The 13,575-nt window shown below is 35.3% G+C and overlaps 1 protein-coding gene and 1 long non-coding RNA gene across 2 annotated transcripts; one reads left to right on the forward strand and one right to left on the reverse strand.

Moving 5' to 3' along the window:
- Positions 1–3,553: 3,553 nt before the first annotated feature.
- On the reverse strand, positions 3,554–9,710 carry LOC141829964 (F-box/kelch-repeat protein At1g55270-like). Its single transcript, XM_074717428.1, has 2 exons — positions 9,640–9,710; positions 3,554–4,799 (listed from the first exon to the last, which is right to left on the reverse strand). Exons 1-2 carry the CDS (start codon positions 9,708–9,710, stop codon positions 3,554–3,556), a joined length of 1,317 nt encoding a protein of 438 aa, XP_074573529.1.
- Positions 9,711–11,800: 2,090 nt separating this feature from the next.
- LOC141829979 (uncharacterized) lies at positions 11,801–13,575 on the forward strand. The gene is made up of 4 exons (XR_012601912.1): positions 11,801–12,130; positions 12,199–12,244; positions 12,320–12,586; positions 13,355–13,575. It is a non-coding gene; the product is annotated as an uncharacterized LOC141829979 (long non-coding RNA).

A 13,575-nucleotide genomic window follows, 5' to 3' on the forward strand; every position in this document is an offset into this window, starting at 1 on the left:
GGGGGGGAGAGAAGGGTAAGGGGGCGTTTGGTTTGGAAATTTTTTTTATTTTCTATTTTTTATTTTCTATTTCTATTTCTTTAATTTTCTGATCTAGTTTTTAGAAAATAAAAAATACGTTTGGTATGATATACTATTTTTTATTTTCTAGAAAATAAAATTAAAAAATATGTTTGGTTTATTAATATAAAAATTATAAATAAAATAAAATTTTTTAATAAAAATACCATCTTATCATGAAAAAGAAAAATCATAAAAGAAAAGGATCAATCATATTAGAAAGAGATCAAACCTGACATTCTAATACAACAATACATAACTTCAAATGTACTGTGAAATCTAATTAAAATTAAATTAATAAATTTTAATTTAAATATTTATAAATTTAAAAAATAATTTATTTTAAATTTTAGAAAATAAAATTAATGAATTATATTTATTAATTTAATGAATTATTTTATTAAAATAATTATTTTAATGAATTATTTTATTAATATATATATAATTTTTTTTTAAATTTTAAAAAATAAATTTAATAAATTATATTTATTAATTTAATAAAATATTTTATTAAAATAATTGTTTTTAATGAATTATTTTATTAAAATAAAATTATCAAAATATATATATTATTTCAATAAATTATTTTATTAAAATAAATATAAATTTATTTTAAATTTTAAAAAAATAAAATTTAAGAAGTATATTTATTAATTTAATGAATAAAATAATTATTTTATTAATATATATAAATTTATTTTAAATTTTAAAAAAATTAACAAATTATATTTATTAATTTAATGAATTATTTTATTAAAATAATTATTTTTAATGACTAATTTTATTAAAATAAAATTATCAAATTATATTTATTAATTTAACTAATTATTTTAATAAATTATTTTATTAAAATAAATACAAATTTATTTTAAATTTAAAAAAATAAAATTAAGGAATTATTTTTATTAATTTAATGAATTATTTTATTGAAATATTTATTTTTAAAAATTATTTTATTAAAATATATATAAATTTATTTTACATTTTAGAAGATAAAATTAAAAAATTATATTTATTAATTTAATAAATTAATTTATTAAAATTATTATTTTTAATGAATTATTTTGTTAAAAAAATTATTAAAATTATATTTATTAATTTAATAAATTATTTTATTAAAATAATCATACGATAAGGAGGTGTGCGACACTATAGCCGCTTTTTTTCATTTTCTATTTTTCAGTTGCAGTTTTCATTCTCTATAGAATTTCTGTTTTCTTAGAAAATGACTTCTCATTTTCTAGAAAATGAGATTGGAAAACACAGAACAAACAGTAACTTCTAGAAAATAAGAAAATGAAAACGAAAAATGATCAAACCAAACGTCCCCTAAGCTTTCCCCTTGCATGCTCATAAAATGGGCATAATTCCTTACACCTCAAATCGGGGTGTAAGGAAGGGGAAGAAAATTTTAAAAGTCATTTATTCCAATTTTACCCTCAAGAGCGTTAACAAATTACGTTACCCCAAACAAGGATATTTTTCTTGAAAATATTACGTAATATTTTCTTGGAATATTACGTTACCTTGTTTGTTTGGGAGCGAATAATTATTTTTAAATTACGTTATTCCAAATTTGGGGTATTCCAAATTTGAGGTAATTTCTTGAAATATTAAGTTACCTTATTTGTTTGGGAGTATTAATTTGTTATCCCAAATTAATTTTTTGGAATAGTTAATTTCAAATTATTATAGATTTATTTTAACAAATAAGGATATTTTTATAATTTTATATATTTAATCTTCATTCCCTTTCCATTCCTCCCAAACAAGGTACCACATGTTTACATTAATGAACCTTCTCTTCCTCCCAAACAAGGAAAACATAAATATTTCTCTTCCCTTTCCATCCCCTTCCGTTAATGAACCTTACCTCACCCCATCCAAACAGAGCGTAAGTGGGTTTTAAATAATTTTTACAGGTAATTTTGAGCTAATTTAATTAATTTTTAAATATGTATTATTAATGGTCTCAAATATCTAAATAGTGTTAATTTGTGGGTTAAAGCGGAGATTAATTTACGAATCAGAATTTGAGCTAAAATAGTTATCTTCTACTAATAAAGGTTAATATGCATAAATATAGTTGTCTTACCTATATGAATGATGAATGATGAATGATGTTAATTTAAGATATAAATTCATTGCAAATCATTTTTTACCTTAACAATCACACTTTATACTATTTTAGTCGAGAGACAAAAAATATTGAGAGAAAATTAATATACATGACATGATTGTGTTTTTTATCATCTTAAATATATGAAAATTTATTTTTAAGGCAAAAATTAATTTAGAAAATAATTTATGCCTTAATAACTAATAAAATCCGGCACCTATATATTAAGATGTCGGAATTTATTTTCCTTCAATCTTTCATTTTATTTCCCCTCGACTCGTAAAAGAATAGGGAAGAGGTTCAACAAAGCACAACTCTAATGGTGTCACTTCAATCCTTTCGAGATGACATCTGCTGCAGATATGAGTGAAATTGAACTTCTCCTTTAGCCTCCCCGGGCATAAGTGAGTTGGTTACGACGCAGCAGACTTGCAGAAGAGGACAAGAGTTTGAATCATGGCGAAGTCAGGCAATACCCTCCTGCGTCATAACCAACTGTACTTTCTCGATTTACTTCCTCACAGATGATCGTGGGGCCGCTAAAGTGGCCGATCCACCTTTTTGCAAAAAAGAACTTCTCCCTTAGCCTCTTTTCTAGTTCGAACGAGACCCTTGGAAAGTCATACTTTTATCTTGAAGGAAAGGAAAAATAGAAAAAAGGAATCATAGAAACCATAAATAAATTGATTTTGCCATTAAAATAAGATTTGGAAGTGCAAAAACAAATTGTAAAAGGTCAGAAAAACATACAAAGAATCAGAGAGTCAATGCAAAAACGACCACACCAAGAAGCTACCATGTTGAGGTTAGCCAGATACTCTTGCAAGAGAATGCTGCTCACTTTTAAGAAGATAATACAATTTGAAAATGGCAAGAACATGGCGTTAGAAAGTGAGCTCCACCTGCATGGCAGGGACTTTACTGTCATGCTTATAATTACCATTAAGCACTCATATCGGCACCCGAGATAAGTCCATGGGAAGAAATATGTCCGCAGTAAACTCTAAACTGCATGTCATCGATGCCTTTGATAGTTCCATGGATGTATATTTGCGAGGCTCCAGCAGCTCAACTAGTTTCCCTCTCTCAATGCAGCACATAGCTCCAAGAATAGGCCATCGCAGTAACTTAAGCTTAATGTGCATTCACCTCATTGTGTGCAACAAAGCATGTCCCTTCTCCCAGAATTCGATGGAAACGACATAATTTCCAATCTCCGGGGCGAAATATCAAAACAGACAAACACAGGTAGGAGAACGAAGAGCTTTGTTGCAGATTTCTCCATTTCAAGATGTCAATTAATTAGTAAGCAGCTGATAGTAATACAACCAAAATCAATGAGTTTATATCACCTTTCATTTGTTCAGCGAGATCTCAAGCTTGAAGCACCTGACAATGAACAATATGACCCTTCAGTCCATTGCGACCTGCAATAGAGGACCACAAACTTGCCACAAAATTTTTAAGTTGGCCTTTGCCAGCAAGGGCTTCCCACACACGAGCACTGTTTGTCTCTATGATATTTACTGGTTCTGTCACATCAACAAGACTTATGCTCATGTTGTTCCTAATAATACCCAGCTTCCCATTAAGAGAAACAAATGAGGCAGCCTCAAAGGCCTGAGAATTTCCTAGATGATTTTTGCTGTCCATGAATTTATCCCATGAGTCTGTTGCTGGTTCATAGGCTCTAAGCTTGCACCCATCCCTGCAATCTGATGCATAAATTCTTCCATTCAATGAAATACTGGGATTTCTCCAATCTGTGACTATCGCACCACTAACAGTGGACCATGCGTTGGCAGTAGCTGCATAAACTTCACTCACGACCTGCTGGTGGGAATCCAGTCCTTTCAGAAACCATTTACCCTCATAAAGAACACCGATAAAGGGGATAATTCCAGTGTTCATTTCAGTGATAGATGCCCATCTGTTTCTGTTAGGATCATAAACCTCAGCTGATCGAAGAGTTCTTTGGTTTCCTTCGCATTCCCCACCAGCAACATATAGGCAGTTATTGATGGCACAAGAACCAAAGAAATGGCGCTTTCGAAGCATGTCTGGAGCTCTGTGCCATTTGTTTGTCCGTGCATTGTAGAAGACTATGCGCCTCATTGATCCCTTTGATGGGTCTTTACCTCCAAATAGGTAGAGGTAGCAGCCACTAAGAACAGCACAACCAAAACCAAGAGCTTCAGAATAATCTGCAGGAACAGGTGGAAGTGACCTCCACATTTGATAAGTAGGATCAAATGCATGCCAGGATATCTTTCCATCACGGTCTCTCTTGATGACATAGACCCACTCCTCTGCCATCCCTAACTTTTTTCTAAGAGAGTAGAAGTAATTTCCACACAAAAGTTTGTTCCATCTTTTGCAAACTAATCGAAGGTTTTGATGTTCAACTCGAGGAACCCGAATCAAACAAGCAATAGCAAGATCATCTGGGAGACCAGGCAACAGAGGCGCCTGGTTTCTATTCCTCTCCCTGTGTGTGTTCCTCAATTTTGTTCCATTGGGCACAATTTCAGGTTGCAGACAGAGCTTAGCACCAGGAACAAATTTTCTAGCTCCTACAACTGTTTTCAAACCAGCATCTACTCTACAATAGCATTTTATACAACAACATTTTTTATACTTTAGAAAATTTCTTTTTTTTTTAATTCTAACTACAATAGAGTATAGATTCAACTCCAGAACCTGAAGAGTAGTATCACATAAACGTGCATGTTGCTTTTAACCACTTAATGCTAAAAAGCATCTGAATTCTGAACAAGATCAAATCAAATACTATCTGTGTCTCCCCTACTTTCAACACTTAAAACTGTCTGTTATTACAAATGAAAAATTTTCATTAATCCCCACACTATACCCATTTTTTAAAAATACCCAAGAATTTTTTTCGAAGATAAATCCTCATAACTAACTCTATTATCTCAATTCTCAACTAACAAACTATGCCCCCTTGACTCCTACACGACCACCATGTTGATCCAAATAAAATAAACGATGATAACAAACTGAAATTTTAAATTTTTATGAAAACAGGATATGAAAAGATTTCCTTTAGTTAGCCCTATGTTAAAAAACAACATGGACAATTAATTGTACGTAGGCTAGAATATCATGTGGCCACAATGTCTGATTTGCTTTTTGTCATGCTGTATATCTTCTTGTTCAGGTTGGTGACCAGCTGCCTCGTCTGATACCTCCAGTCGAGGACAATGAGCTGCATGTCTCCTCTTCTCTTTCCTCGGGTGTCACCAGCACGTACGCACGCCGCCCCTCCCGCACCGCCACTGCCGTCGCTCGCCACCCTTCCTCCACCGCCGCCTCGTCTTCCAATAAAGATGTAATTCGAATAGAAAAAAAAAATTGTATGTCATAAAACGAATGTGTCTTTTGATCAACTAAAATAAGAAGTACTTTTTACTATCGAGTTGCAATGCAATGTAAATGTTCTTTTATTTATTTAGTATTAAAATCCAGATGTTCTTGCAGCTAATGTATCAAATTTTTTATTCTACCGGAAAAAAATACATTACATTATTGAGTTGCAGAAGATAGAACAAAATCAAAGAACGACTCACACAGTGAGGACAGGCAGTTCACTTACGCAGGGAAAACATCCATAGCGTTGCTGCTGCAACGCAACTTATAGCCACCATTACCATCGTTACCCTATCAAATATTACGTCAACTTTCTTAATTTGGATTGTAAGAGCTTCAATTTCATCTCCAATAAGCCTGAAGTTATCTTCAAAGTACAGGCGTTCGATATTCAAATATGAATTCAACTCCTTTTGAAGTAGGGCTAATTCTTTATGGTCGTGGAGCAGATCGTGTAGAGCCGCTAAGGTGGCGAATTTTAACTTTTTGTGAAAGAGGACTAATTCATCTTTGGAACAGTTAAGCATTGACTTAAGTTTAGCCTGTTGAATTTTCAGTTTGCATAGGAGATCCTGACATTGATTCATCATCTCGAAACGAGCATCTTCAGAGGAAGCCATTTCTGCAGCCTCGAAACAAGCATCATAAGGTCTGTAAGGTGCAATACGCAGGAAACGAAAAAACAGAGGAAAAATATCTAGAATACAAATTAAACATTAAACAGAAATTATCTGATCAATAAATCTTTGAAAGCAAACTCGGCAGATTCAACAAAACACATCGATGGTCAAAACAAATTACTAAGATGAGAAGCAAAAAAAAAAAAAAGATAAAGACGAAAAAACAAAATAGAGAGAAAGATTACATCACCAAAGCGCGATTGAAGACGGAGCATAAGCTGGAAGAAGGTTGCTCACCTACGCCGAGAAAAGGTTGTACCGATGAGGCGGTTCAAGAACTACATTAACAGTGACGATCTGATCGATCAATCTTTGAAAGCAAACTCGGCAGAAACTAAACGATCAATCTTTGAAAACTAAACTCGGCAGAAACTAAACGATCAATCTTTGAAAACTAAACTCGGCAGAAACTAAACGATCAATCTTGAAGAGCCGAGACAGTCGCCATTGGTTGAGGAAGCAAGCTCGTGCTGCATCAATCTCTGTTTAACACTGTCTCCACAAAGCAGACGAACCCCAAAAAACATCAAGGCCAGCGCCAAGATCAAAAGTTCCGACAAACGGCGATCATAAGGTCTGTAAGGTCCAATACGCAGGAAACGAAAAAACAGAGTAAAAATATCTAGAATAGGAAATGCATCACAATACGCAGGAAACGAAAAAACAGAGGAAAAATATCTAGAATAGGAAATGCTTCATAAAAATTAACCAGAGACGATCTGATCGATCAATCTTTGAAAGCAAACTCGGCAGATTCAACAAAATACAATAAACGATCAATGGTCAAAACAAGTTATTAACCTGGGAAGCAAAAGAAGTAGATCTGAAAAAGACGAAAAAAAAAAATAGAAAGAAAGATTACATCACCAAAGCGCGATTGAACTGGAAGCAGAAGTGCTCACCTTCGCCTAGAAGAGGTTGTACCGATGAGGCGGTTCAAGAACTGTATATATAGGAGGATAGCGGACTGGCTATTTAGGGCATGTTGAATATTTCATCCAAATATTTATGATCTCCAGGTTACCTCATCAATCAAATATTTTTCTTTAAATATCTTAATTTTTATAATTAAATATATCATAAATTAAATGTTTATGGATCCTACCTATTATCACTATCTCACTTTAAAATATCATAATTAAATATTTATAAATCTCATTATTATTTTATTAATTTATATTTAAATAAAATTATTTATAATTTTTAATTTTTAATTTAATATTAAATAAAATTAATTTAATAATATTATTTATTTAACTATATCCAATCTATTATCACTATCTTACCTATTTATCCCACCTAACTTAATATCATTTTTTATTTAATTTTAATTATTATATATATTTATAATAAATTAATTAAAATTATCAGGTAAAATTTTGTATCCGGTGATTTCTAATCACCTCTCAAATATCGAGAGGAATAACAAGCGAGCGTGGATGATGTGGACAGTGTAGACACAGAGGAGACAAGGCCATCCAAACCGGTATCCAAACGGAACTCGACCTCCGTCTCCCTCCGCACCAAAATGGCAAAACCGTACGTCATCCAACGCTTCGTAACGGATTCAAATTCCATTTTACCTCCATTTTATTGCATCTAATCTCGAATACGCCCTTTCACTAGAAATAGAACTATTTCTATTCTCTTGAATTTACAAAAGGTTAAGCGCTTAATTTATGTAACAATTTCCTTCAACGTTTTAATGATTCAAATTTTCTCGCAGGACTAATAATTTGTACGCCCAATAATTGGCGCATCCGACCAGCTTCCTAAAGAAGAGTGTTACCAACTCATTCCTCTGCCAGCCTAGTTCGGAATAACAAGGCCACTGCTACAGGAATATATCAGTCTCACACAAATCACAACGATAGAAATGCATACACGCTCAATCTCATGAGCATTAGCCATGGAAGGTTGCTGGATCCCTCTTCTTCGCGCAGACAGTTCACCCTATCTATGTATGTATAGATGCATACTTACGATGAAATTTCAGTACGAGTGGATTGTAGTTCATCCACTCGGCTATTCGATACATCGTTTTAAAGTGGGCTGCAGGTCGCTCACTCTAATATTCTATTCATGTAAACCTATTGGGTTTGCATTAGGTGGAATGCAGGTTGTTCACCTTATGACACCTTCTAGACGAGTATATGGTTAGCAAATGAGAAATTAAGGAGAACTGATGATATTACTTTAAAAAGGGAAGAAAAGACAAATGACGTGGAAATCATAAAAAATAAATGATGTTGTTGTTATCTTTAATAATAATTTCATGCACGTCTTTCGTATATCCACTTTGTACTTTGTGCTCACTTTCTCTTCTTTTTCTTGACCTCCAGATTCGCAGTGTTGAGACGATTTGCAAGGTTTGAGCAATAAAGTTGAAGAGTATTTTAGAGTTTCAGAGATACTCAACGATAGTTCAGGAGACGAGTTCTACAAAATTCATTAAGTTGATTTCATTTGCATAGTGACTATTTATCCATTTTGTTTGTTGACATTGATTATTTCATTTCTTTTGTTGCATGAGGTCAGTCGTCTATCATGTCATGTCTAGTAGAGTCATGTTGAACAGCTAACTTCCATATATGGAGGGAAGTCTCCGGGTCGTGACAATATTTATTGGAATCAGAGCTATGGTTGGCGATCTGTGTTTAGGAGTTTATGATTTGTACATTGTGTTTCTTAAGGGTTTATAGAGTCGTCTCCCAACGAAATCGAGTATCTCTGAACAAAATAAAAGTCACAAATTTGTATGACTATGCTATGACATTGTTTCACCCTTTTGGGTTTATTGCAGACCATGGCGCGGGGACAAACTTCGATAGTTCGCGGTCAAGGCCGTAAACGTACTTCAATAAGGTTTGGAATGTACGAGTATCAAGTACATCAAGCTTATTAAGGCATACCAGGTCAACTTCTTTCTAAAAAATGGCCGGGGAGAAAACATTGAGAACATTCTTTTATCTGCACTTAAAAGACCTACAAGTCAGAAATCACAACATTGTATTCCAGAAACGGAAAAGGGAAATAAAACTTCGGAGCGTTGAAATTCAAGATTAACGCGTCCTTTCTGTGTGTGGGAGATTAACAATAACACGAACGATTTAGCTCATCAGAAGTGACGGCATCTCCGAATCCTCACCCACGAATTTGACTCAACTTTTACAATGACATGTTCGATTTATCAGAGCACACGCGATCAATAGATTAAAAATGAAATCTTTCAATACAGCCAAAACCATCCAAAAATGACGGCGTTTCCGAACCCTCGCCCGCAAATTCGACTCAAATCTCAAATAAAAAATAACGTTTCCAGGCGACTTGATCCTCAAACTAAACTAAAAATCATAAGCGGAAAGGGTCGGAAAGGAAAAGAAGATAAAAGAACTTACCAGCGGAGTTTGCACGCGAACAACCCGGTGACCCGCCAACCGCTCCGGAACAGCCCTCTCCATCCACCAGCTGAAGAGAACCAACCTCACGCCGCCCCCACCGATCGATCGATCAATCAGGGAGGACAAATGCAGTTAGGTTAGAGCAGGCGGCGAGATGGGGACGAGATTTGAAGGCCGCCGGTTGGATCTCCGTTGCTTGCTTGATCTGAGATTTTGTTTCTCCGCTCGGAGAAGAGAGCACTCGGAGAAGGCAGACGATGGGTAGGAAGACCGGGGCATGAGTCCACCGTCCGCAGACGCAGACACTCACCTACGACCTGTATTGTTTACAGGTAAACGTCCTAATTTTATACCTGCTCGCCAATGTATAAATATTAATTTCATTTATAACAGTCATAATGTATCGCTATTTGACCATGGAGAAAATTGGAAATTTTGCCCGACTATCATTTATTTAGTTCCTCATCCTATCTAGAATATTTGTGATAATAAATTGAAAATATGTTTACCAATCAAATATAATTTGACAAAGATTTTTTATTTTATAGAAATTTCTTTTTTCTTATTTAATATTTACAACTATAATTGTAAATTTTCTTTTTAAAATAATAAAAAATACAAAAAAAAATTAAATCATATGACAGAAGAAAAACAAGGGAGGTAAATGAGTCCTTTTAAATATATAGACAATTTACAAAAAAAACAAAATTGAAAGCAGGAAATAAGAAAAAGCATACGAAGGGTGGCAAACTTCAAAATATATTAAAATTGCAGCTTTCCTGCTGTTTGCTGTCTACAGATTCAGGTAGTGAGGAACCAACTCCGAGTCCCTGAATACGGCTGGACGACGTAGAAGGTTTTCCATTTCATGAATTTCATGGTGAAGGAGGTGACTTTGGCATTGATTTTCTCCACATAAGGCCCAGTTTACTTTGATTTTCTCCACACTCTTGCTCCTCCGCGGATGAATTTTTGGCCAAAATCAATCTCCTCCAAATCGGACGGAAAGCGAAGGATGAAAAACCAAAAGACACAAATATCCTCCCCTCTCACTGCTCTCTCTTCTCTCCTCTTCACTGCTCTCTCTTCGTCCTGCTCCAAATCGAACGCCGCGGCGGACTGCGCGAGCAGAGCTCTTACTAGCGACGCCATCAAGGCCTTACTAGCGACGCCATCAAGGCAGAGAAGATAGCAGCTTCCGCAACGGCCAAAAAAAAGAGAGATTTTTCCCAACGTCCATGGCGTCCACCAGATAAGGCGGAGGAAGAAAACGTGGAGGGAGAGGCGCCATGAACCACCGACAACAGCGTTCACGAAGTGCGTGGTGGAAAACTCGAAGGAACAGAGGGCGTGGAAGAGATCGACGGCGCGATCAGGGAGACCGGAGACCATCGCTACCGAATCGGCCTCGATTCGCTTCGTTCGATGGGCTGCGGCGGGTCGAAGCCGGAGATGGGCAGAGAGAACCTGCCGCCGGGGTTCTTCCCGATCCAGCGCAAGGCCATGGAGGTCCAGCGGGGCCTTCGGCCTGGGCGCCACCTCAGCATTGCCTCCTCCACCGAACTCCTCTGCTCCGAGGATGCGGACGGCGAGTACGACCTCGTTGCGACTCCCTCCGCCGCCATCACGGAGGATGAAGAAGGGGGAAAGAAGTTAGCCGCGATGGAGGCGGTAGAGGAGGAGGATACGGCGGAAGCGGAGGAGGAGAAGGGGAAGCAGAAGGGGTATTTTAGAATTTACCATCCTTCGTTAAAATAAACAAACATGAGAGGGGATAGAGGATCAATAGATTTCCTTTCTCCTCCCCTAGGGATTTATTTTCCCTAGGGATTCTTTTCCTTTCTCCATCCATGCTACCAAGTAAACTGACCCTAAATCCTTGATGGCTGATTTCCTTTCTTCTGCATTGTCTTCTAATGTTGCAGTTCGTGCTCTTGTATTTGGGTTCCACAAACATATTTTCTTACTCTGGCAAAGGGTAAGAGACTTGTTCTTGATCACTTTCTGCAACTGGATGGTGAAATCTTTTTGATTCAATTAGCCAGGTTTTTGCTCTAGTATTGTTGGATCTTCCAGGGTTATTATTCTTTTCTACTTACACCCTGCTTGTGCTTTACTGCGATGAAATATATCATCATGTCAGTATAAGTTATGTTTGTATGGTTCTAGAAACATATTATTATTTGATGTTCTATTCATGTTGATGCGATCGCGGTCGCGATAACGACATGGTAGGCAAAGGGTCTTCCTTCAGATAAGCTTAGAATCATATACACCATTGCTAATTGTGCGATATACATCATTCAGGTATCCATTCCTTCAGTTTTCAATTGGCAAACTGGAGTATATATGTTGATATAATCTTTAGCAAGCTAATGATACCACTTGTTTTTGTGTTTTTCGATAGGTTTGCATATGGATCTACCTGTGGATAAACGGCAATCGAATTGTGGAATCAGTCGGGAATATCTTTCTAGCAGGTAAGATTGACAAGTAGATTTTTGATTCCTCTGCTTAACTTAATTTGGGGTGCTTTTCTCTTATCCAGTATCATCCTTTCTAGCTGCACTTGGTTTCTTAGTCTATGGAGGAAGGTAATAGCTTTAGCATTCCGCTGAAACAAACAATAATGCAGACAACATTCTTCTGAACCTTGATTTCTTTCACAGACTATTTATCATGCTCAAGCATTTCCCCATTGAATCAAGGGGGCGACAGAAGAAGCTTTATGTTTACCCTCAATATTGATTTTGCTCAATACTTTGCAAAGTGTGGCGGTTATGCTATTCTGTCTTTAGCAATCGTTTTCCAAGCTTTAGCTTTGATTTGCATATGTTTATAAACAATTGCTCAGGGATTTATTGCCTCGGACAGCAACACCTCTGGAAGATATATTCAAGTCACTTTTCTGGTAAATTGAGGACTCAACTCTTAGAGTAAGGACTTCATTCATTCATTTTTTTTTTTTTGTAAATTGAGGCCTTCTTTTTTAGAGTAAGCACTTTTCACTCAAGGATTTTATGCAGAACAATAATGAATGTTGTAGTGCATAGCAAAAAATGTATAAAAGTTAACCATGTATAATCTTAGGCGCGTACTGAATGTTTTTACTATATGTATGGTTTCCTTAAATTAAGATGGTATTAATATCTTAAAGAGTAGTAGCCACAAAGGAAACAAATGCATTTAGTGATCTACTATGATTTCGTAATGCATATAGCTAGATGATCTACTATGACTTCATAATGCATATAGGTGAATGATCTACTATGATTTTGTAATGCATTTAGGAAAGATGATTTTGTAATGCATTTAGGAAAGAGACTGTTTTTCATCTTATGGAAGTCTTTCATTTGGCATGTTTGCTTGTAGTTCTGACATGCCATTTTTATGCTTCTCTTCACTCAATTTGAAGTGGAGCTTGTGACCGAAGATAGAGATAAATGTGTAAATGTATGGATGTACTTCTTAAATGTTATGTAGCCTGTAGGAAACTTAGAGACCTAACTTGGATTCTCTATGGCTATTTTTATTATCTTTTCTCATTATCCATCTAATGCTGCACATGCTATTCTCTGTATGCTAAGTTGAAATTTACAATGAACACCTTCTGTCTTCCTATTTTTAACTGTTGAGATAGATGCTTATGTTTTCATTTTAATGTGTTCTGCAATCATATTAACTAACTTCTATGTTTCTTGCAGGATACAATTAGGAGCTCTACCTCAACGTTCGGCGCCCCGTTTATTCTCTATTGAAGAGGTGACCATGTTGGACATGAGTTGGGACATGAATTCTAGTTTTTCAGATGTTCATCTAATTTTCCATACCATATTCCAAGTTATTGCATTGTAAAGCGAGGGATCTATTTTTAGGATTTGACATTTGAGAAAACTAGAGAGATTTCTCAGTTTTTTTTTTTGTA

The sequence above is a fragment of the Curcuma longa genome, chromosome 1 (genome assembly GCF_044706935.1).
Source record: "Curcuma longa cultivar G26 ecotype Majalengka, Jawa Barat chromosome 1, ITB_CL_G26_1.1, whole genome shotgun sequence".
In the NCBI taxonomy this organism is placed as follows: Eukaryota; Viridiplantae; Streptophyta; class Magnoliopsida; order Zingiberales; family Zingiberaceae; genus Curcuma; species Curcuma longa.

Coding starts and splice junctions, on each gene's coding strand:
- LOC141829964 (XM_074717428.1), bottom strand. CDS start 9,710: ATGGAGAGGGCTGTTCCGGAGCGGTTGGCGGGTCACCGGGTTGTTCGC. Junction 4,800..9,639: donor CAAACTCCGCTGGTAAGTTC/TTTTATCTTCTT, acceptor AAAATGTTGTTG/TATAAAATGCTATTGTAGAG.